Source organism: Rana temporaria, chromosome 11 (assembly GCF_905171775.1).
Source record: "Rana temporaria chromosome 11, aRanTem1.1, whole genome shotgun sequence".
NCBI lineage: Eukaryota > Metazoa > Chordata > Amphibia > Anura > Ranidae > Rana > Rana temporaria.
In genome coordinates this window covers 119,418,511-119,444,626 of record NC_053499.1, presented here as the reverse complement: position 1 = coordinate 119,444,626, position 26,116 = coordinate 119,418,511, and the positions used below count along the sequence as shown (strand labels likewise).

General features: G+C 44.0%; 1 protein-coding gene across 2 annotated transcripts in view; it reads right to left on the bottom strand.

Moving 5' to 3' along the window:
• EML3 (EMAP like 3) overlaps positions 1–26,116 on the bottom strand; it is a 148,053-nt gene that overhangs the window by 32,040 nt on the left and 89,897 nt on the right. For both annotated transcript variants that reach the window (XM_040328946.1, XM_040328947.1), the window contains exons 9-13: positions 24,545–24,614; positions 19,005–19,106; positions 7,258–7,353; positions 4,542–4,676; positions 4,279–4,417 (exon numbers count right to left, since the gene is read on the bottom strand). In XM_040328946.1, the coding sequence (XP_040184880.1) occupies positions 4,279–4,417; positions 4,542–4,676; positions 7,258–7,353; positions 19,005–19,106; positions 24,545–24,614 (542 nt within the window). The remainder of the gene's footprint in view (positions 1–4,278; positions 4,418–4,541; positions 4,677–7,257; positions 7,354–19,004; positions 19,107–24,544; positions 24,615–26,116) is intronic.

Sequence of the window (26,116 nt, the reverse complement as noted above, 5' to 3'; positions counted from 1 at the left end):
ACATGCCAGACTGTGCCACCATTACATGCCTCACTGTGCTACCATTACATGCCTCACTGTGCCACCATTACATGCCTCACTGTGCCACCATTACATGCCTCAGTGTCACTGCATACCTCACTGTGCCATTGCATATTTCGGCGATCCCTTACCTTATCCCTGACATGCAGAATCTGTCAGACCGCGGCCGTCCATTTTTCAAAAGCCGCGCCTCCTCCTTCTGCTGTTTCGTGATAGGCAGAACACACAGCTTCCCAGCAGACACTGTGTTCAGTGTTCCGCCTATCACGGATGCCCTCTCGTCCGAGGACAAAAGGGCATCCGTGATAGGAGGAACACTGAACAGAGGCTCTGCTGGGAAGCTGAGTGTTCCGCCTATCACGAACAGGGCCGGCGCTAGCGCAAGGTAAGTTGGGCACTTGCCTTACGGCAGCAGCGCCGACAGGGAAACAGGGCAGAAAACTGAGCTGGTCACCGCCGGGACAGTCGTAGTGTGTGTGTCTGTGGTGGGCTGGGCTCAGGGCTGCCGCTGCGTAACTTGCTGTGCTCTGGGCTTCGGCCACCAGGCTCCATTCAGTGATTGGACGAACGGAGGTCACATGCAATGGCAGGGCTGGATTGCTCCAGGAGTCCCGCCTCCGCCTTGCTGTGTGAATCGCCGCCGTCTTCTCTTACTCCTCTCTGGATTGGATGATTTCCCTTATGTTGTGGCAGCCACTCTGGCACTGGTGCTGCGGCGCCAGCTCTACCCCGGTGACGGTCCCCGCATGCAATGAAATTACATCTCCATGGATATGGATCTACGGCTGCCTGACCAAGTGAACTGCGGTATGTGAAACGGATGTACATACAGAGCATCATAGTCTCCCCCACTTAATGTCCTCAATGTTCCTCCTGTCACCGCAATGTCCCCCCACTTATCTCTAATGCCTCTCCTCTCCCCCTCCCCACTTATCCACAATGCCCCTCCTCTCCTTTCACTTATCCCCAATGACCCTCCTGTCCCGCCACTTATCCCAAATGTCCCCCCCCTGTCCTCCCACGTATCCCAAATGTTTCTCCTCTCCTCTCATGTATCCCAAATATCCCCCACTTATCCCAAGTAGCCCCTCACTCCCCAAACATGTCCTAAACATCCCCCCACTTGGCACCATTGCCCCCCTCCCCCCACTTAGCACCAATGTTACAACTCTCCCCCAAGTTAGAAATTAGCACATTGCCCCCCCCCCCCCAATTTAGCACCAATGCCCCATTAACTTAGCACCAATATCATGCAGATAGCAGAAAGAGGAGAGATCAGGGAGGAACCACACAAGGTCCACGTGATTAGGGCAAGTACACACTATGGGGGGGTTGTGCTTTGCTCATTTTTAATTTTAAAGGTTTACAACCAATTTTATGTGTGTAGCAGTAGTGATCAATAAACCTGTATTTTCCTGTGAGTTACCACAATGCACGGATGTGAATCCAGCCTTTGCAAATATCTTTAAAAGAATTGTATCTGCATGTCAAATATAATATTTGGAAAATTGTTGTTTGTTACTTTGCAGCAAGTTTGAACATCCCAGGAAACGTTACTTTACATCCAGGTTGTGAAACTGCAATAATAAGGAAGGATTTGTTTTAGCTTTGTGTCTATTTTGTTACTCTAATACACTTGTATTTGTGGGATTGGCAGTGAGCAGGGGAGAGGAAGGAAGTGTGTGTCACAATTTGGCTGTGAAGCTATATTTCCAAAGAATACTACTGTGATTAAATGCTTCCTTCAATTATAATATTATATATTTATGTTTCAAACTGAGCATAAGCCAAGTTTTCTACACTCATGGGTTTCACAATTAGCTTAATTATTTGGGGATTTTGGAATATGCACTTGTTTTTCATTAAATCCAAAAGGATAAAATAAAATTCCTATCTCCTGCCAGTGGGAGAAACAGAAAAAACCTCTCCTCGGTTATATCTGGGTTATTTCTAATGCCTTGTACACACGATTGGAATTTCCGTCTAATTTCCAACTGATTTTTCCGACGGAATTCCGTTCAAGCTGTCTTGCATACAAACTGTCACACCAAATTCTGACTGTCAAGAACGTGGTGACGTACAACACTACGACAAGCCGAGAAAAATGAAGTTCAATGCTTCCGAGCATGCAACGACTTGATTCTGAGCATGCGTGTTTTTTTCTCCATCAGAGTTCCATACAGACGAATGGAATTTCCGCTAGAAATGTTTTCCGTCTTTCTAAGTCCGTCGGAATTCCTGAAGGAAAGATTCTGATGGGGCACACACACGGTCGGAATATCCGATGAAAAAATTCCATCAGACTTTTTTCATCAGAAATTCCGATCGTGTGTACGAGGCATAACTTTGCAACTCGTATTCAAAACAAAATGTCTATAACTGAGATCTAGTACTGCTCAATCAACCTGAGTTTGGCATAAAAGATAAAATGAAAATAAAAATGGATACCGTCACACCCATAATGTAAATCTTATCCTTAACTCTTCATATGACTTTAATTTAATGTCTATGTAAGCCCTACAAAATAACGGGGGTAATCCACAAAAGGGATACGCCGGCGTATCTACTGATACGCCGTCGTATCCCTGTTTCTATCTTTGGAACTGATCCACAGAATCAGTTTCCAAGAGATAGACAGAAGATCCGACATGTGTAATTGAATTACACTGTCGGATCTTAAGGATGCACATCTAGGCCGGCCGCTAGGTGGCGAGGCCATTGCGGCCGGCCTAGAATATGCAAATGAACACTTACGGCGATCCACGAACGCTCCGACGGGCCCGTCGCTTTAATGCTACGTCATTTACGTCGAGTTACGCCGTGTAAAAATAGGGCTGAGTCCTATTTGACTAAGCCCTATTAAGTATGGCCGTCGTTCCCGCGTCGAAAATTCAAACTCTACGTCGTTTGCGTAAGACGTCCGTGAATGGTGCTGGACGCCATTTACGTTACCGTCTAAGCAAATGACGTCGGAGCGACGTCAGTTAGCGCAATGCACGTCGGGTAAGTTACCCGACGGAGCATGCGCAGTACGTCCGGCGCGGGAGCGCGCCTAATTTAAATGGGACTCGCCCCATTAGATTCGGCATGCCTTGCGCCGGACGGATTTGAGTTACACCGCCGCAAATTTCCAGGTAAGTGTGTTGTGGATCGATACCTAACTTAGGAAATTTGCGGCAGTGTAACTTAAATCACTTAAGTTACGTTGCGCTGCGGGGCTGTGGATTTGGCCCAACGTATTTAATTTGCTCCCTTTTGGTCCCCTAGATATACAAATGAAAGTGTTTTGTTAAAGAAGTCCAACTTGGACTAATGTAACTACATATTTAACATACATGGCCAATGCTGCTGGAAGCTGTAAATCACTGAAGTAGACACCACGACTGCAAAGCAGCCGGCCTTATGCATTCTGAATACAGGAGGTTAGCCGCTCATCACTGGCTTCTTTCAAAGAATGCTTTGCATTTCCTGAATGAATGTAAAGTAGTTTGCATAAGAAAGGTAACATTGCTTTCAGTTCAGCTCACAGGAAACTACAAGGACACTGCATTTCTGGCATGATCAATAGGTATTTTCTGTACTTGCAGAAAATATTGTTAGCCTGGAAGATGAAAACGAATGCAGCAACCTCATCTAAGGGAGAAAAACGAACAGACAAGAAAAACAAGACAGGAAGGGGAGATTATCTTCTGTGGATTTTTGACAAGATAGTAAATATGTCCTGATGAAGCAAAAGAGTGAAACGCATTGACGCACAGGGGGTCACTGTTTATATGGTGCATACATGTCATCTGCGCCATTTATTTTTGTCTAGTGTGTGATACATGCCTTTAACTCTTCATCTTTTTGCACAATGATTTTTTTTATTAATAAAATATAATTAATATATCTATTTATTATTCAATGTGCCTTTACAGTCTTACCTTGGGCTGTTTTTTGCCCTTTTTTCTTTTTCAAGTTATAAAACTCTCTCACTCCCTCTCTCTCTCACCCTCCCATGATATACAATAATGGAAGTGGGGGCCTTTTGGTGGACGTGATTTTTTTTTGGGGGGGCAGATATTTATTCAATTAAAGTGGGCCAGTCTGGATGAAGTCCAGGGCCAAATTTTTGGCCCAGCCCAGCTCTGATCTCCAATAATGGGTATTATTATCTCATCCACAATAAAGCAGTATATAGTATATACAGTATATATATATATATATATATATATATATACACACGGTATATATATATATATATATATCAGATTTTACCTTTTGCACCTTTTCCTAAAGTTCTTGTATCTGCTGCACTTCTTCCCCAGGTCAGTATCTGTCCCTCTGAATCTCCGGTGAGGACATCCCCAGTTCGATCAAATAGTAAACACTGCACATACCGAGGCTTCTTATACTTCTAAATGAGGCAAAGAATGACAGCAAGACAATCATATGTAGACATAATAAAATAAAAGCGAGAAAGAAAGCAAAATGCCTTATTAAAAGGACACAATGGAGATGGAACAAACCAAAGCACTTACCCCAAAAATCCCCTGTTTCTTTGTAAGTGACGTCCCACTCCAGGTCCAGAAGTGTACGTGAGACTTGCCCACGGTGACAATATAATTGCTGTCCACTGGATTGAAGGCCACGCATAGAACTGGTTCATTTGTACACTGCAGATATAAAAGGCTTTTATTTTAAGGGCAGTTTTAGTTAAACAACCAAGTACACAAATGAAACATATATGTATATGAATTTAGATACTCTTAACTTCCAAATGTTTTGTAATTTAATCCCTCTATAGTGTTTTTATATACTTTAATCTTTTAGGGTTTAAAAATATAAATGTTTACAACCATATTTTTTATTTTGTAACTATGAAATTCTACACTGTAGTATTTCATATTTCTAATTTCCTTCCAGCAAATGCCACTCTTTCCATGTATATTATGTTAGCCACTTTGCTGCAACAAGCCTATTGTTTACAGACCTCAACGGCTGAAGCTCTGATTACACACTAAGAAGAGACTCACTACCTTCCTCCATTCTCTGGTCTTACTCTGTATAATTCTGCACAGATTTTCAGCTGAAGAGAGACAGTAAGAAAGGACCTGTGTGTTCTCTTCTAAGACAACCCATGTGTAGGCAGGTAATAGTTAATGCTGCCCCAGCCGGGAAGTTGAGAGTGAATGTTGTACCCGTTTTACTTTTGATAGGCTTCACTGGGTCCAACCCACTGGTTCTGTGTGTTATAAAAGGAGGGGGGGTTGAGTCCAAGGGGGGAGGAAAACCTTTGAAATACTTAGGAGTTTTCACTCTGCTGCCGGAGTCTGGGAAGCCAGTGAAGTGCCGAAGTCCGCACTAGGTGCGCGGCAGGACTCCACATTGTTACTGGGAGTGGGGTAGAGGTGATGCCCCAGGGTAGGCCTATTGTCACAGACTTTGGCCTACAGGAGAACCATTGCCTGGAGAACTCTGTGTTTTAATGTGTTCTTAAGTTATCCAGACAGAGCTGGTCACTAATTGCTTTTGGCTTCTCATACATAAGTTAGTCCTATGGGGGTGCCGGACTGTCTGGGGTGGTCATTGCCAAGACAATAGGATTGGCTCTATTGTCTAACATGACCATTGTGTGAGATAATGGGAGTAGCCCTTATCTGATGGTTTTCTTTATAAATTCAGTGTGCGGAAAAACGCAGGTGACTGTACATGGTGCGAACAGGCCCTTAATGTTTATTTGTACAAAAAATAAACCATTAGTTAAAAAACTTACAAACTTAAAAACATAAAAAAAATTGTTCCCAAACTATTATGCCGCGTACACACAACCGTTTTTCGGGTTGTTTTTAATGGTCTAGAAAAAACAACGTTTTTTTCAACCCGATCATTAAAATGGCCTTGCCTACACATGATCGTGAAAAAAAAATGCTCTAGCAAAGCGTGGTGACGTACAACACATACGACGGCACTAAAAAGGGGAAGTTCCATTCGGATGGCGCCACCCTTTGGGGCTGCTTTTAATGATTTTGTGTTAGTAAAAGACGATTTGCGCTTTTCAGTCTGTTACAGCGTGATGAATGTGCTTACTCCATTACGAACGCTAGTTTTTCCAGAACGAGCGCTCCCGTCTCATAACTTGCTTCTGAGCATGCGCATTTTTTTCACGTCGTTAAAGCCCACACACGACCATTTTTTACAACGTTAAAAACTTGAAAAATTAGAGCATGTTCGAAATTTTTAATGGCCATTTTTTACATTGTGAAAAATGCTCTGGAGCCCACACACGATCGTTTTTAATGACATAAAAAAAAACCATTATTTTTTACAACCCCAAAAACGGTCGTTTGTACGCGGCATTATAATCAGTTTTCCATAGTTTTGGTAAAACTGCCATTAGTAGGCAAATGGTGGCCATTTCCAGGTTGCACCTAACAGTAGTAGTGGCTTAAAGAGGAATGATTAAACAGAACATGAGCCTAGTTCCTATATAGACTCTACACATATTTCATAGTCCTTGTACCCACAAAATACTCCTAATGACTGTACCAGAACTAACGGTCACACAGGCACACATAAACTACAGGACAAAGGATCATTTAAAAAATTAGAACTTACACAATAATTACACAACATCATTTTGCCAAACTTCATTAAAACAAAGCAAATATTGTGATAATTAACAATTCGGCCAGGTCTATTTAACATACAACATATATAAAGTGTGAGAGCCAGAGGGCTTTCACACTGGAGTGGTGTGCTGGCAGGACGTTAAAAAATGGCCTGCAAGCAGCATCTTTGGAGTGGTAAAATTAATGGCCACCGTGGCCGAACTGCCGGCAAATCGCCACTGCAGCAGCACTCTGCGGGTGGTTTTAACCCTTTTTCGGCCATTAAAAACGCCCCGCTAGCGGCCGAATACCTCCGCAAAAATGACAGTAAAGCGCCGCTATAAATAGCAGAGCTTTACCGCCGACTTCGCCCCCGCTCCAGCATGAAAGCGGCCTAAGTGTAGCAATATGTTGGTAAATGTTGCAACTTCAATACATGTAACCATATTGCTACACTTCGAGGCGCCTCTCAGGTTGTGATATAACGCTACTTTTATATCAAGACATCGCTTGTATATCAAGTCAAAATGTATTTAACAATTTTGCGTGTCTTGCAAAATGCTCTCAAACCAAGTTACTTCCAAACCAAGGTTTTACTGTACTTGGAAAATATTCTCATTGCAGTTCCCCTATCACACATACACACCTTTGTTTCTGCAATCTTATTTCCTTTGGCTGTGTCCCAGACAGACAAAACATGTTCATTACAGTCATCTACAACACAGAGGTATGAGCCTGAATCCTGGAAACAGAGAAAAAGAAGAAAACGTAAAATAACTAAAAGGATGGCATGGAATACAAGAAAAAAAAATGGAGCAGGCTTTCTCTGATATAAAGTCCTGTGATCGGTGTGATACTGAATGTGGACTTCCGTTTCCGGGGGAGGAGTCGAGGACATGGCGGACTAGACGCTCTGACTAGGAGAGTCTAGCGGTTCCCCGAGCACACACGGACAGGAGAGCGGTCATACCAGGGCCCCTCACCCCCACTACTGTTGACTGGCTGGCCGGGGGGAGAGACTACCATCACCGCAAGAGGATAATTCCTTACAGCCGTCGATGTCGCGGCGTGGACGTAGCGCTGGGAAGAACTTCAGGGGAGCTCCCGCTCAGCCCGGACACGCGTACATAACGCGCTACATGACAGTTAAAGGAGACCAACAGAAACTGCACGAGGATTACGCGGTAAGCAGACGGAACTCCCTCGCAGAGAGTGTACTGCCCGCCCAGCCAGCACTAGCGCCGGCACAACTTGAGACCCCCGGCATACCAGCTGTGACTCAACTGATAACCTGCAAGGGGGGAAGTGAAGGGGGAGCGTCAGAGCCTTCAGGAACACAGGTGAGAGACACTACAATATCAGAAGGAATAACAGCACATACAGGCACCCAGTTTCACCATCTCTCACTAGATCAGCAGGCTCACCTTGAATCCAAATCCCCATTACTACTAACACTTATACCTCCGCCCCCCCCAGTAGGAGCATCACAGGTGCCGGGCAGACTATCAGAGACTTTATCTGGGGTATTGTCCGTGTCCTTGAATATGGATAAAGGGTACAGCGCCCAATTTCATGGAGATGAAAGGGAGAACCTGACTGAGCGTAGTGGTTCAGCCGAATCATTGCCATTATCACAAACTTCCCTGCAAACAAGGAGGGAAGAGACGGAGCATCCCCCAGATAATAGGCAAATTAGTATGCTTATTCAAGCACTTCCGACCAAGGAAGATATGCAACAAATCGTAGCAAACATTACTGCCGCAATGATGGGGGAGATTGAGAAAGTACGAGTAAAAGTGGCGGAGGTAGATCAAAAAGTTGAAAGGTGTGGGGAGCAGCAGGGTGTCATGGAGCTCAGAATGGCAGAATTGGAAGAGAGAGTCCAATCCCAGCAACTCCAATTAATTAGACTACAGTTACAAGCTGAAGAAACAGATAACAGAAGCAGAAGAAACAATTTGCGGATAAAGGGAATACCTGATAAGTATGAAGGGATGGAGTTGAGAGAGGTGGTAACGGCAGTATTGAACAAATTATTGAAAAGACCCCAAGAATCGCCACTGGAGCTAGACCGGGTGCATAAAATCCCCCTCGGGAGGTATCAAGATCGAGTGGCCCCGCGTGATGTACTCTGTAGAGTCCATTTCTATAGGATAAAGGAGGATATTCTTAGAATTGCCTGGAAGGAGGGTACAGCAGGGGTCTTGGAGGAGTCGGATATTCAAATCTTCCCGGATCTCTGCCCGCAAACTAAAAGCAGGAGAAGGTTACTAAAACCCCTATTAGAATACATAAGAGACACTGGGGCTACCTACCGTTGGGGTTTCCCTCTAGCCTTAATCGTGAAGAAGGAAGCAGAAACCTATTATCTAAGCGAGCCTTCGCAACTCCCTAGGTTTTTTCAATTTTTGGGGGTAGAACCAATAACCGTGCCCAACTGGCTGGCCCCGCCTGGATATGGTGAAAGAAGGAAAGATAGAAAAATATTATAAGAAAAAAAAACATATATCTGAGTCTACTAGCAAGATCGGACTAAGTCGCAGCTAGACTGGGCCCATAGAAAAATACACAGTCCTTTTTTTTTTTTTTTTTTCCCTCATTAGAGTTTGGGTGTTCCGTGTTTCCCCCTTTTTTTTTTTTTTTTTTCCTCTTTTTGGGGGATCAGCTTTTTTGCTTTTTAATTTCCAGACAAGGATGATATGTAAGAATTATTTGTATTATAGGTTCTTACCTATAGGAATGAAAAGCAGTCTGAAACGGGGGCCTCCTAAACCCTTTTTTTTTTTTTTTTTTCTGGTTGCTGCAAAGGAATGTATCGGGACGCAGAGAAGGATAGCTGCCCAGAGGGCTATATATAGATCTGAAATGTGAAACTAGGGGAGGTTAGGGGGGGACACATATCCGTCACCAGTGGTGCTTGGAAGTGTGGCCTTCTTTCTCGGTTCCCCCCCCCCTCCTTCCTTTTTTTTTTTTTTTTTTCCTCCTTCTCTCTGCTTTGTTTATTTTCCTCAAACTAATTCAACACCCTAGTTCCTGTTAGTTGTTCCGATAGTAAAAGGGGAGGGGTGTACTGGGCCCGGGAGGGGGGGGGGGTAAGAGAGGACACTGGACACTGGATACAAATAAGAACACATTGTATTATGATTCACACGGAGTAGGCCACTAGGGGGAAGGGGAATTTATTTATTTATATATTGATTTATGTATTTAATTATTATTGTTCTGTTTTTTTTGTGTGGGGGGGATGCTAAGGGAGCTCACTGGCACATTGCCACACAGATATAGTGACATACATAGATAATTATGTCTGGCACTATAAGATATACACTGGATTTTTTCTTGACCGTTGAAGGGGGGGGGAGGGGGGGGGGGGCTAGGGTACATTGTAGAAGTGGTTAGAGCCTTTTTTTTTTTTTTTTTTTTTTTTTACTATGCTAAGTCAACACTAGTCTATGTATTTTAAGTGGCGGTATTTTTGTGAGCACGCAAGAGGGAGGAAGTTCAAGAACTAAGAGGTAGGTGGGGGGTATAGGGTTTGGGGGAGAGGGAAAGAGGGCGGGAGGAAGTAAGAGGGAGGGAGGGTGGGAAAGGGCATTCTAGAAGTGATGTAGGAACTAGGGGAAGTAGAGTTAAAAGAGAGTAGAGTAAAAGGCAAGGTTGACGGCTCAGTGTGGGGAGTGAGTTGAGACGACAAGGAGCTGTGAGAGAGGGGAGGGGGGGGTGGTGGGGGTGTTGGGGAGGTTCAGAGGGGGAACAGAAGATGTTACCGGGAACATGAGAGGGGGTTATGGGGGTAAGGGAAGAGGTAGGTGCTAACCTATATGTGATCATAGAGATGTGAAATTATGTTTTGAAATTTTGGTTTAAAGCGCCTTTGCTGGTTTTGTTTTCGGTTTTATTAATGTATATGTAATATATCCAAATAAGCATAACTTACATATTACTTATGGGAAAAGTTTGAGATAAGAGGAGAAGTCTGTGTAGAAGGACAACATTGGCCGCTAGTAAACCGGATGGTTAGCGATAAGTTTTCATAGAAATGGAGGGGTGAGGGGCAATAGACTTAGATTTAAAAAGAAAGAGGGTGAGTGCTGATAGGGGAACCGGAGGAGACTCTCCGCTGTGCTCTCACACTTCCCCCCATTTAGCGTCTCTCCTCCTGTAGGAGGGAAGTCGGAGACGCGTGGGGTTGTTTTTTCTTAAATTTTTTTTTTTTTTTTTTTTTTTTTTCCTCTCACAATTACTCAGACATCTGGACGGAGATCTTGAGCCTGAGATACAAGGGGGGGGGGGACCCGGGGGTGTTTTTTTTTTTTTTTTTTTTTTTTTTTTTTTTTCCTCATCTTGTGTCCTTCCATTAGGGTTAATCGGGCCGGTCGCCTTCCTCTCTCCTCATATGCCTTATGGGAGATAAGGGCTCAGACCGGTGGTAAAAGTTGACGGGGGTTAGGAAAATCGGGTATATAAACGACAACGTAACTATGAGATCAGAAATGCATAGACTAAATATAACATCGTACAATGTGAAAGGGCTTAATATCCCGGAAAAAAGAACGAAACTGATGTATGAATTGGGGAGATTAAAAACACATATTGTGTTTTTACAGGAAACCCACTTCAGAAAAGATAAGATTCCAAAATGGAAGAGCCAGAGATTCCCAGTGGTATATATGGGGGCTTCCCAGTCATCAAAAGCGAATGGAGTAGCTATTTTATTTGCCAAAAACATAACTTGGAAAGAATCTAAGGTAGTGACTGATGAAGAAGGGAGGTTCATATTGATAAAAGGCCTAATAAATGAAAGAAAGGTTACATTAGTAAATATTTATCTCCCCAATGAAGACCCAGTGTCCACTATGGGTAAATTTGTAGAAATAATAAAAGAAAACAAAGAAGGGGCCCTTATAGTAGGAGGAGACATGAATATGCTGTTGGATCCGAAAATGGACTCTTCCAGGGGGTCCTACAGCATATCTAATTCTAAACTTAGACAAGTAAGAAATATGTTGTACGACCTGCAAATAGTGGACAGCTGGAGATCCCAGCATGTACACGACAGAGATTATAGCTTTTACTCCCACAAACACAAAACCTACACACGAATCGACTATATCTTCCTTGACCGAGCAGTCCTGTTGAATTTAAAAGAATCCTCAATTGGGTCGATTACAATTTCAGATCATGCCCCAGTCAGTTGTCTTATTGACTGGGGAGTAACAGGACCTAGAGAATGGAACTGGAAGCTCAACGAGACCTTAATCAAGGACCCAGAATATGAGGAGAAGATTGGGCAGGAAATAGAGATATTTTTTGATACAAACAGGGACGATGGAACATCCCCACTTTGTAAGTGGGAAGCACATAAGTGTTACCTAAGGGGAATACTGATTTCATTGGGGGCACAGAGGAAGAGAAAACTAGGAGCAAAAATAGATTCCTTACTAAGAGAAATTAAAACGGTGGAAAATGAACATAAGAAAGTGCAGAAAATAGGAAAGGAGGAAAGACTGATATCCTTACGGGAGAAACTAAATTTACTATTGATGGACAAGGCGAAAGCCCAGCTGAATAGATGTAGAAGGGCTTACTATGAATTCGGCAATAAACCTAGCAAAATGCTTGCGAATGCACTGAGAGAGTCTAGAGCTAGAAAACATATAGAGAAAATAAAAACACAGGGAGATAAATTAGTGAGCCCCTCACATTTAATAGCAAACGCATTCAGAGAGTACTACAGAGATCTGTACCAACTGACTAATCAATCTCAGGTAGAGAAAGTACATAACAGAGAAGTGAGAGTAAAAGAATATCTAATGAAGTCAGAAATGCCTAAAATACCAGAGGAAAAGATAGAAAGTATGGAAGGTCCGATCACAGCAAAGGAATGTCAGGAAGTAATAAAGGAAATGAAACCAGGTAAATCACCAGGGCCAGATGGCTATACGCTCCGGTACTACAAAATTTTCCAAGATAAAATAATACCGAAATTTTTAGAGGCCTTTAATTCTCTGAAAGAAGGACACCCGATGAGAAGAGAAACATTAGGGGCACACATAGCTGTCATCCCCAAGGAAGGGAAAGATCCCACAGTCTGTGCGAGCTATCGACCGATATCATTGTTGAACATAGACTTAAAAATATTTTCAAAGATAATTGCCAACAGACTAGCACCCAATATCCCACCCCTCGTACATCCAGACCAGGTGGGCTTTGTACCTGGAAGAGAGGGAAGGGAGAATACTCAAAGAGTGTTAAGTACCATTCACTTGGCCCAAGTCCACCATAAACCAATAGCACTTATTTCAACTGATGCAGAGAAAGCCTTCGATAGGGTGGATTGGGGCTTCTTGAAGGCTACACTTAAGTACATAGGGCTGGGTGTAGGCATGCAGAATTGGATTGCAAGCCTCTACTCTTGCCCGTCGGCAAGGGTAAAGGTTAATGAAGTGTTATCTGATTCATTTCCAATCCAGAACGGGACCAGACAAGGTTGCCCGCTCTCCCCGATTATATTTATTTTAACACTGGAGCCATTTTTGAGGACAATTAGATCAAATGCAGACATAAGGGGATATCAGGTTAAAGGAGTGGAATACAAAGTGGCGGCTTTCGCAGATGATCTCTTGTTCTCAATAATGGCCCCAGAATTATCATTGCCACCTTTGATGAGAGAGATAAGGGAATACGGAGCCCTCTCTAATTTCAAAGTAAATTACACCAAGTCAGAGGCAATGGGGATAGAAGTAAACAAACAGGCAAAAGACCAGCTAACAGTGAACTTTCCCTTTAAATGGTCAGAATCGCACATACTCTATCTAGGAACAAAAATATCAAAAAATTTAAATAGAATTTTTGAATTGAATTTTGTTCCGTTGACGAGGCAAATTAAATCTGACTTCATTAGATGGGAAAAAGAAACGTACTCATGGTTCGGGAGAATTAGCATCTTAAAAATGAATGTGCTACCAAGACTACTTTATCTATTCCAAACTCTACCGGTAAAGATTCCCCCGAGTTACTTAAAGGACTTAAGATCTAGGTTCGTGCAGTTTGTATGGGCAGGGAAAAAGGCGAGAATACGTAGGGAAATATTAGCGCTACCCAAGGAGAGGGGAGGAGTGGGCTTTCCTGACCCAGTGGGATATCACGAAGCAGCCCACATGGCAAGAGTGGTCGAGTGGTGTACACGAGAGAAGCATAAACCCTGGATCCATATAGAGCAAATGATCACAAATATCCCATTGGAAGGTATGGCGTGGATACAGGAAGTAGATATACCAGGAGAAGTAAAGAAACATCCAACAATAGGGGCCACCTTGCGAGTAATGAAAAAATTATTCAGGAAAACGAAATGCTCGGTCCTCCCAAGCCCACTTACCCCGGTTTTGGGGAATCCGAAATTTCAGTTAGGGATAGAAGATACACACTTTAAGACGCTAAAACGGTTAGGCTGGAGTAGAGTAATACACTTTGAGGGGGAGACTCACAGGGCTGGAAGGGATGAAAGGGAGGAACCACCAATAAACGAACTCGACCCAATGAGACAAAATCAACTAAAAACGGCAATCAGAGCTATGAACCCAAAAGGGAAACCGCTTAGAGATCTCTCAGGTTATGAGGAAATATGCTTAAAGGGGGAAGAGATAAGACATGGCCTCTCATTGATGTATAGCCTATGGGTGGACGAGGCAGCACCGACTGACTTACCGTTCATAAGAGCTTGGGAAAGAGAGTTGGAGGTTGCCTTCACGGAAAACCAGAGAACGAAAATTTTTAATTTCACACATAAAGCATCTTTGGCCACCAGATACCAAGAGGGAGGTTACAAAATCTTAATCAGATGGTACAAAACCCCAGTAGTGTTAAACCGGATATTTCCGGAGGTGTCAGATAGATGTTGGCGATGCGGTAGGGAAAAGGGAAATATGTTACATATTTTCTGGACATGTGCAAAGTTGGGGGATTTCTGGAAAATGGTTAGAGACACGGTTAAGGATATTGTGGAGGTGGATCTGGGAGGCAATCCCGCCACGTATTTACTGCTGGATTTACCAATCTCTGTGGCCAGGTTCAAAAAATCTTTGTTAAGACATCTACTAGTTGCAGCTAGGGCGTGTATCCCAATCCTGTGGAAAAGTACAAACATCCCAAACAAACAGCAATGGCTAGGTAGAATTTCGGAAATTCAACAAATGGAAAAGCTTACCATGGGCATAAGAGAACAAGAAGATAGGTACAGACTGATATGGGATCCCTATATAAGATACAGAGAAGGAGAGCTTTGAGGGGGGAGGAGTAGAGGAAGGAGACGGCGGAGATGCAGGGAGAATATGGGAGTGACATGGATGCCCTTTTTTTTTTTTTTTTTTTTTTTTTTTTTGGGGAGGGGGGGGGGGGAAGGGTGGAAGGGGGGTGGATAAGGGAAGATCTGGAAACGGGTAGGCGAGGTATAGGTCGGGGTAATCCAGAACAAGTAGTGGTTAAGTGTAACGGTACAATAATAGAAATTCTGTTGTAGTTATGTAGTCGGTGTAAGCAGTGTACGAGTATATGGATACCCGAAATGTATTTTTTGTGTTATATAAGGTTATACAATGTTGTATAATGTTCACAGATTATTATGGAAAATGAAAAGAAAACTTTAAAATAAAGAATTAATAAAATACTGAATGTGGAAAGCTCAGAGATGAAATGCAGTGAAAAAAAGTTCTCCTAATGATGCATTTTGTGATCAAAATGATTCATTCTCTGCAGATAACGCATTTGGGCCCAGATTCTCAAAAGAGATACGACGGCGCATCTCCAGATACGCTGTCGTATCTCTGCGTAGCGCCGTCGTATCTATGCGACTGATTCTTAGAATCAGTTACGCATAGATAACCATTAGATCCGACAGGCGTAAGGCTCTTACGCTGTCGGATCTTAAATGCAATTTTTTTTTCCGCCACTAGATGTTGCCTCCGTCGTTTTCCCGTTCGAGTATGCAAATTAGCAAAATACGCAAATTCCCGAACGTACGCGCGGTCGACGCAGTGAAGTTACGACGTTTACGTTAGATTTGCGACGCGTTAAGTTGCCCCTGAGTATATGAGGCGCAGTCAATGGTAAGTATGGCCGTCGTTCCCGCGTCGAAATTTGAAAATTTACGTTGTTTGCGTAAGTCGTCCGTGAATAGGGCTGGACGCCATTTACATTCACGTCGAAACCAATGACGTCCTTGCGACGTCATTTAGCGCAATTCACGTCAGGAAATTTTAGGGACGGCGCATGCGCAGTACGTTTGGTGCGGGAACGCGCCTAATTTAAATGATCCACGCCCCCTACCCGGATCATTTGAATTAGGCGGGCTTGCGCCGGGGGATTTACGCTACGCCGCCGCAACTTTACAGGCAAGTGCTTTGTGAATCAAGCACTTGCCCGTAAAACTTGCGGCGGCGTAACGTAAATGAGATACGTTACGCCGCCGCAGAGATGCGGCGATCTACGAGAATCTGCCCCTAAATGTTTCTTGCAGTTTATTAAAGCCTAAGTAACGGAAGAAAAAAAATTAATCAGCGTAAGAGACGGTACTATATCCATTAGATCCGACAGGCGTAAGTCTCTTACGCCGTCGGATCTTAACTGCAATTTTTTTTTTGCCCGCTAGGTGGCGCTTCCGTCAATTTCCCCGTCGAGTATGCAAATTAGCTAGATACGCAAATTCCCGAATGTACGCGCGGCCGACGCAGTAAAGTTACGACATTTACGTTGGGCTTTTCCCGGCGTAAAGTTGCCCCTGGATCTATGAGGTGCAGCCAATGTTAAGTATGGGCGTTGTTCCCGCGCTGAAAATTTTAAAAATTACGTTGTTTGCGTAAGTCGTCCGTGAATGGGGCTGGACGTCATTTACGTTCACGTCGAAACCAATGACGTCCTTGCGACGTCATTTGGAGCAATGCACACTGGGATATTTTAGGGACGGCGCATGCGCCGTTCGTTCGGCGCTGGGACGTGCTTCATTTAAATGAAACACGCCCCCTACCCGCCGAATTTGAATTCCGCCGGGTGATTTATGCTACGCCGCCGCAACTTTACAGGCAAGTGCTTTGTGAATAATGCACTTGCCTGAAAAACTTGCGGCGGCGTAACGTAAATGACATACGTTACACCCGCACAATTTTGCGCCCATCTACGAGAATCTGGGCCTTGGTGTTTTTTCATCTTCTGAATTTGGTGTCCTCACAGCAATCACACCGTTTCAGGTAATTGCTTTGCCAAAAAAGAATGTACCGGTAATAAGAAAGAAAAGAGCCTGAAGTATTTTGCTATAAAGCTACAATGCAGAGAGGGGCCTGCCTACTGAAATCTTCACTGGCCCATACAAAGTTGTGTGTACCTGGTGATCACAATAAGTGAATGTACTCCTGCACTTTAATATATTATACTTGGGTTTTATAGTGCACCCATCCTTTGTGCACCTTTTCATTATGGATCATTCTACTTACAGGACCTGCCTATTCAAAATGATATTTTAGCTATCAGTTATAGTAGAGCATTTTGGGGTGAGGTGGGCCTTGACTTTATATATAGCTCCTAGTGCTGGCTTTCTTTCTACCAGTCCAAACCATGCTGTACATGAGATTACAAGAAGCTGATATAAAGACAAATGCAGATACTAACATTAAAGTGGAGGTTCACCCTCAAAAAAAATTCTGACATCACACGGAGTCGAGCCATCCTACCGACAGAATGATAACGAGGTATGTGCTGAGAAAAAAAAAAAAACACCGGCATTCTGTCGGTAGGATGGCTCGACTCCGTGTGATGTCAGAATTTTTTTTAAAGGGTGAACCTCCACTTTAATATATAATTGCATTAACTGGTGTTCAGCTTAACGGTCATTACTTTAACCACTTCCCGCCCATAGGACTTCATATAAAACGTCCTAAGGTTGAAGTGGTGATATCTGAATAAAATAATGCCTGCTGGTATTACTGGATGGCTTTTACAGGCAGCGGGGACCCCCCCCCTCCCACCGCCCTCAGGTGTCTTTCCGGTCACTCCTGTGTGATCAGGAAGCTGTATTAACCATAGAGGTTCCTGTGGCCTGGATGGTCCCCAGCCCTTACACAGCTTCAGGCATGAGCCCCCAGGAGCAGAGAACTGGGGGGGGGGGGGGGTGTTGCCACCTCAAATTGAGAAGCGGGGGGGCTGCCACGAATTGAAAAGCGGGGGGTGCCACCACTAATTGAGAAGAGTGGGGGGTTGTCACGAATTGGGGGGTTGCCCTGGGGACCTCTGGGCCCCTTACAAAATAAAAACAAAAAAAAAAATATATAAAAAAAAAATTTATTTTTTTTTATAGAAAAAAAAAGGGGGCCTTCGGGTCTGCTGTTTTTCAAAAGGGCAAGCTTTCTTCCAAATGTATCATTGACAGGGGGGGGGGGGGCTTACAATGATCACCAGTTTTTATTTATGTAAAACCTTTATCGAAAAATAAAAAAAACTGCTGTAACTGATTATATAATATGTGAGCTTGAGTTTGGCTTCAATTTGTTAGTGTATTTAAATCTACTAGTACATTTAACACTACCCTCTCCCCTTAACTGACATTGCTGCTATCCAAAGGTGCCCCTGTCATCCTTTATCCAGAATGGAGGCACTTTAATACAGGAGGTGTGTTACTGGCCAGATCAAAAAAGAGGGAAAAAGCATAAAAAAAAAGAAAACTGATGCAGCCACCCCATCTAATGATTGGTAAGCTGCAATATAAACATTTTTTGGTTTTGGGTTTAATATCGCTTTAAGGGCTGCACTACCACCTTTTTCGTTTTATTTGTTTAAATCACTACTAGTAAAGCCGGGTTCACATATGTGCGGCCGCGGTTCCCAGCATGGGGCCTGGTGTTTCCCTGTTCACCGGTTCAGGTTTGAATTCTTTCCTGAATTCGTGCCTGAACCGGACCAAAGATGCACAGGACCCTTTTGGAATGTGGACCATGGTTTCCCTGGACCTGTGTGAACTGTCTTCATTGCGAGCCAGGACACACTGCTGTCAATCAAATCTAGTGACACGAGGGGGGGTGCGGCCGAGTCCTGCTGTCTGTGGACACAATAGCAGGGCTTGGGAGCGAGCCCACATGAGTGCCCCCATGGAAAGCAGCTCTCCATAGGGGCACTCGAGAAGAGGAGGAGCCTGGAGCTCCGTGGGGGGGGGGGGACCCAAGACGCACAGGATCCTTTTAGAATGTGGACCACAGCCTTCCCGGACCTGTGTGAACCAGTGTCATTGCAAACCGGGCACACTTGCATGTCATGCGAATTGGATGTGGTGAAATCTGCATCCAATTCGCACATATGTGAACCCAGCCTAAATTTTCAGGAACAGAATGTTTTGTGATTGCGGAAACCTACCTGGATGGAAAAGGCAAGACAGCCAACACCTCTTTCAAAGAATCCAAGACCAATCTGATGCAGTATCTGGAGTGTTGATGAATCCCATATAAACACAATAGGCTGCAATGAGATTTCATATATAAACCAAAGTCATTACTGATATAGTGACTGCATTGATAGTCTTCTACAACATTCATTTAAAACAAAGGGTGATAAAGAAAAAGACTAATAAAGAGAAATTGAAAACATAAAACAAAGGGTGGGATTTATTAAAAAGTATGGGCCAGATTCACAAAAGAGATACGATTGTCGTATCTATGCGCCTGATTCATAGAATCAGGTTACGCATAGATAGCCCTAAGATCCGACAGGTGTAACTGTGTTACACTGTCGGATCTTAGGCTGCAATTCTAGGCCGGCCGCTAGGTGGCGATTCCATTGCGGTCGGCGTAGAATATGCAAATGACTAGTTACGGCAATTCGCGAACGTCCGCTTTGCCCGTCGATCTAAATTTACGTCGTTTCCGTAGAGATGCGTCGCGTAAAACTGAGCATGCCCTCTTGTTGGCCTAACCAATGTTAAGTATGGCCGTCGTTCCCGCGTCAAATTTTTAAATTTCACGTCGTTTGCGTAAGTCGTCCGTGAATGGCGCTGGATGCCATTTACGTTAACGCCAAAACCAATGACGTCCTTGCGACGTCATTTAGCGCAATGCACGTCGGGTAATTTTAGGGACGGAGCATGCGCAGTACGTTTGGCGCGGGAACGCGCCTAATTTAAATGGTGCCCGCCCCATTTGAATTAGGCGGGCTTGCGCCGAGCGGATTTACGATACGCCACCGCAAGTTTACAGGTAAGTGCTTTGTGAATCAGGCACTTACGCTGTAAACCTGGGGCGGTGTAACGTAAATGGGATACGTTACGCCGCCGCAGTGTAACGTAATTCTATGTGAATCTGGCCCTACATTCCTAGAGGAAAAATGTGTATGTTAGCTGCAGGATCCTTTTTATATTTTCTAATAGTTCCAATACTGTATTTATTTATTGTGACCAAACTCTGATTCAAACAATCACGTCTTGCACCTTCCAAAATGTGAATCTCACCAAATTCTAGACATGCAGCTTTATGAAGAGTATGATATTCATGAAAATACTAATACATAATACTGTATTGCAAGTTCAAATGAAAGAGAAAGGTTTAAAAAAAAAAGTATTGCTAGCTTTTTAACATTAGCTAAAATTCTGCATAACATTCACTGTGTGATATTTATATTCTATCAGGTTACAGAGACCCCCCATCAAGCATTCTGCTCTGCAGCAATAGCAGCATCTGGCCCAGGGCTTCCCGCCAGCCATATAATTAAGCTGTAGCCTTTGAGTGGATGCATTGCAATACACAGAGATTTAACAAACTCTTACAGTCTGCAAAGTTGGACCTTTTACAAGAAACATGAGCTTTAGTGGAGTGATCTTGTATTTACCGTCTCCTACTCACAGTTTAAAAGAATTCCAAAAATATCTCCAGCACTGTGGACTCTGTACATACAGTTCCAAGTTAGAAACCAGAATAATATTACAGAAGCCACTTTACACCCTAGCCCAATCCAATCTGTGACTTGAAAACAAAACTACAACAGTCTATGAAATAAATCCTGTTACATGTCTTTTCAAAACAGCATATATTATATATTGTAGTGCGATTTATAGGTCAATTATGCTGTAAAGCACTGCGCAAACTGTTGGCGCTATATAAATCCTGTATAGTAATAATAACTAGGAGAAGTCTGCAGGCAGGAATAGAAGATCAAGTACCATTTTTAGTTACAGTAGACTTGTGTGTTTCAGGTCTGAATTTAGCCCAAAATTCAGGCTAAAATCGTACCGGATACGGTGAATGGAGAAGCACTCGACTCATGCTGTGGGCCGCTAAGTTCTAAAGTGTGAACCCAGTCTAATGTTCTGTACACATGATCAGTTTTCCAGACGGGAAAACCGCGAGGAGAGCTTTTGGCCGGGAATCCTGGCCGTGTGTATGCTCCTCGCAGTTTTTCTGACAGGAAAACTGCCCAAAAACCGCTGGACAAAAAAAGAGAACCAGTTCTCTTTTTTCCCGCCGGGGAAACCAGCGGACTTTTGCCTGGCAGTTTTTGGCAGTTTCCTATGAGAAAAACTGCAATGGAGTATACACACGGCCGGGATTCCCGGCCAAAGCTCCATCGCAGTTTTCCTGTCGGGAAAACTGCCCATGTGTAGGGTATTTCCCCTCGGGATTTCCGACAGGAAGTTTTCCCGTCGGAAATCCTGCACGTGTACGGGGCATCAGTGTCCATTTATATTTGTATGATGAATTTTGGCATGAGCATTAACATGCATTGTGTTAAGGCAGTATATTCATTTTCAATGGGCTGCCAACACACCCACGCATGTCCAAAATTGGATATGAACCTTGTTTTTTTAAATAAAATGCATTACAATCTGTTGACTTCAGATTAGGAAGATATAACTGGGTGCCATTCAAAAAGAATGGCACTGCATTGCACCAACAAGTATATTGCGTATTACTGTGCGTTGCAATGTCACATGCATTACCACAATGCTAACAAGAAAAGGAGAGATGGCGCAAGGATCAACTTAGGACTGTCTATAGTAGTCCCAAAGATGAATATGAAGGGGCAAGTAATCAGTTCAAATTAACACTGGTGGCTGCGACCTTGAGTGTGAAGCACAACTCTGTGAAGCAAAAGGGAAAAGGACAGGGTGCGCCAAAATCTGTGTAGTATTCGAATTTTCTTTTAATGGAATAAACAAATAAAGCCAAATGGCTACTCACAAAGGCAGATAATGAACAGGCATATAGAAAGTGGGGTTTCGGGGTCACTGTGCATTCCACGGTGGGCGATGTGGATATCCGTGATGGTTGTAACCGGCCGCAGGATGGTGGAGTAGCGGTGGTAACTCTGTCTGTGTCCAGAAAGCTGGAGAGGCTACACGCCGTATGATGTCAATGGCGTCCGTAGACAGGAAGACAGGAACTGGAAGTGCGTCCCAGCGTAGAACACAAGCTCCATAAATCGAAAGTGATGTAGCGGCCAATAGGATGACACGTTTCACAGCATCCGCTGTTTCCTCAGATCTGATTCCTCCATCTGAGGAAACAGCGGATGCTGTAAAACGAGTCATCCTATTGGCCGCCACGTCACTTCCGGTTCCTGTCTTCCTGTCTACAGACGCCATTGACATCATACGGCATGTAGCCTCTCCAGCTTTCTGGACACAGAATATAGATTTACCAACGCTACTCCACTATCCTGCGGCCAGTTACAACCATCACAGATACCCATATCGCCTACCGTGGAACGCACAGTGACCCCGGAACCCCACTTTCTATATGCCTGTTCATTATCTGCCTTTGTGAGTAGCCATTTGGCTTAATTTGTTTATTCCATTAAAAGAATATTATAATACTACACTGAGTCTGGCCCAGTACCTTTGTATTTTTATACATTTAGAGTACTCATTCTTTTTATTTGAGTTTACCTTCCAAGTCCTATTTTCTTTCCCATTTTTTTTGATCATTTATGGATGTGGTGCCACACTAATCTGGCTCAATTTTACGCTAAGATTTCCCCTTATTTCCAGACACATATGAATACACAAGATGTCATTGAGACAGGAAAAGAAAGGCAATTACCCTAATGATTACACATACAGCAAAAAAAACAAACAAAAAAACGCCTGAAAAATGCCCAACAAGCAAAATCCCACCTGTTCACATCTGAGCGTTTTGTCACCTGAAGCAAAATGCCTTAAAGGGGTTGTAAAGGATTTTTTTCCCCCCCTAAATAGCTTCCTTTACCTTAGTGCAGTCCTCCTTCATTTACCTCATCCTTCAATTTTGCTTTTAAATGTCCTTATTTCTTCTGAGAAATCCTCACTTCCTGTTCTTCTGTCTGTAACTCCACACAGTAATGCAAGGCTTTTTCTTCCTGGTGTGGAGAAAGCCTCTTGAGGGGGCGAGCAGGAGTGTCAGAACACCCACTAACACACAGCTCCTTTCTCTATCTGTAAAGTAGAGAGTGTCCTGACTTGCCTGCTCGCCCCCTCCCCCCTCAAGAGGCTTTCTCCACACCAGGGAGAAATCCTTGCATTACGGTGTGTAGTTACAGACAGAAGAACAGGAAGTGAGCATTTCTCAGAAGAAATAAGGACATTTATAACCAAAATTGAAGGATGAGGTAAGTGAAGGAGGACTGCACTAAGGTAAAGGAAGCTATTTAGGGGGAAAAAATCCTTTACAACCCCTTTAAGCTCAAAGAAGAACATCTTCTTTGGGGCAGATTACAGGCATTTTTCTGCTTTTTACATTGGTGACCTGTACAAAATCGCAGCAAAAATGCAGTAAAAATCACAGCAAAATCGCGAAAAACTTTGAAATGCTCAGGTGTGAATAGATACATTTTATTGCTGTTTGTATCTTCATTAGGCCTTATGCACACATGGACTTTTTGGTACAGGGTGTAAATTGCCACTGTAATTCCGTGCCTGGAATACACAGCTGCTGCATACAGCCTCCCATAGTAATGGGTGGCTGTAACACCTTGCCCATACGCATGTGAACGTTTACACAGGTTGCAGCGTAAACCCACGTACAGCCAAAGCTGTGTGCATTGAGCAAAGAAATTAGGGCCAGATTCACAAAGGAGATACGACGGAGTATCTCAGATACTCCGTCGTATCTATGCGACTGATTCATAGAATCAGTTACGCATAGATATCCCTAAGATCCGACAAGTGTAATTGTTTTACACTGTCGGATCTTAGGATGCAGTACCGCGGCCGCCGCTGGGGGGAGTTCGCGTCGTAAACCAGCGTCGGGTATGGAAATTAGGAGTTACGGCGATCCGTTTTTGGTGCCTTAACTTTACACAGCAATCGTATTGCTGTATAAAGTATGGCCGTCGTTCCCCCGTCGAAATTTAAAAATTCACGTCGTTTGCGTAAGCCGTCCGGGAATACGGAATTACGCTACACGCGTCGCCGTTCAAAAAAATGACGTCACTTTGCGCAAAGCACGGCGGGAGTTACGAAACGGAGCATGCACAGTAGGTCCGGCACGGGAGCGCGCCTAATTTAAATGGCACACGCCCATTTAAATTACGCGGGCTTACGCCGGCGTAGTTTTCATCGCAAGTGCTTTGTGAATCAGGCACTTGCGATGAAAACTTGCGGCGGTGTAACGTATCTACGATACGTTACGCCGCCGCACTTCTACCTGAATCTGGCCCTTAATTTTCAAATTATCTTGTATGTCCATAAGCACTTGTGTGCAGGAGCCCGTAGAGAGAGATTTTCCCTTACTTCCTGTTCTAGTGACAAAAGGAGAAAAAGTAGGGATAAATCTTCCCAGTGGAAACGCCAACAGCTATAAAAAAAACTGACACATATTGTAATCCTTCTCTACTTTATTCAAGACCATGAACTGATTTTGCTATGTACGGTAAATTAGTAGACTCAGATACAGATTACAGTATGTTGCAGATGATGTATCCTTACTCACCTTACCATCCTTTTCTACACCGGCTGTTTGTCCAGAGGCCACTCTGACCCCATCAGGGTGAACAGCTAAACTGTGTGAGGAAAGGGCAGAGATGAAGTGAAGAGAAGTCCAAACATGTATAAGTATAGTATATGTCTAGGCAAAATAAGAAAAACATATCTAGGACATATACAATCACATCTCACCATGCTTCATCCCTTTAAGCTGCAAATACAAAAAATACAGGAGAACTGGGCAGGGCTGAAAACAGCCATAACATTATGACCACTCACCATAAACCATCAAGGCATGGACTCCACTAGACCTCTTGCCACAGTATGCTGTGGTAGCTGTCACAAAGGCAATCAGTATCAGATCCTTTAGGTCCTGAAAGTTGTGAGGTGGGGCCTCAATAGATTGATTCTGATTCTCACGTGTCCATTATAGATGCTTTTGGCTGTGAACACGGGTCACCATGGGCACCCTGACCGGTCTGAGGCAAGGCAGCCACATATGCAACAAACTCGCGATGCACTGTGTGTTTGGACACCTTTCTATCAGAACCAGCATAAACGTTTTCAGCAATTTGGGCTACAGTAGCTCTTTTATTGGATCGAATTTCACGGGCCAGTCTTCACTCCCCATGCGCATCAATGAGCCGTGGCTAAGACCCTTTTCACACTGCCGACGCCAATAGCATTGGCGGTAAAATGCCGCCATTTTACCGTCAGGTTTACGGCGCATTTCAGCCCCTAGCGGGGTGCTTTTAACCTTCGCTAGCAGTCGAGAAAGGGTTAATACTTCCGTCAATGCGCAGTTACAGCGGCATATTGCCGGCAGTACCGCGGCGCTGCCCATTGATTTCAATGGGCAGGAGCGCACTAGCAGCAGTGAGTTCACCGCTGCCAATGCGCTTCAAAGAAGCTGCTGGCAGGACTTTTTCTGACGCCCTGCCAGCGCACTGCTCCAGTGTCAAAGCCAGGGCTCAAGTCCTGCGGGAACACGTGGGAACGAAGTTCCTGCACTTTTTTCACAGCAGGAACGCAGTTCCCTTTGCAGGACTAGAACAGCCGAGAGCAGCCAAGCCATGCGAGCCAATCCTTCACTAAGCGGCGATGCCCAGCTCGGGTCACTGTCAGGGGCAGGTGAACCTTAGTAATCCTTTATGTTACTGGCCGCTTCCTGTATATGGATTCATCAGGTAGTGTGCGGGTATTCCGTCACTTCCTCGATGCCGCAATGTCTCCTGGGAGCTTTTGTCATTGTTCCCAGGAGACATTGCGGAGGTCTGCCTCGAGTTAACGCGGGATTTAGAAAAAACATGCGGTTCAGTAATTATGCATATGAGCGTATCGTTTTTTTTTTTGGTGGGGGAGTGGATCTTGGGTGGGAGTTCCCACATTTTTTTCCCCAGGACTTGACCCCTGGTCAAAGCCCTCGACACTGTATGTTTATTGACGTTCAGTCAGGATTTCACAACCACTTCCCGGACGTCAATTGTCCATTGACCGGCGGGAAGTGGTTAACTACTTGCCGACCGCCCACCGTCGTTATACGTCATCACTTTAGAGATGAATATCTCGGTAACGGTAG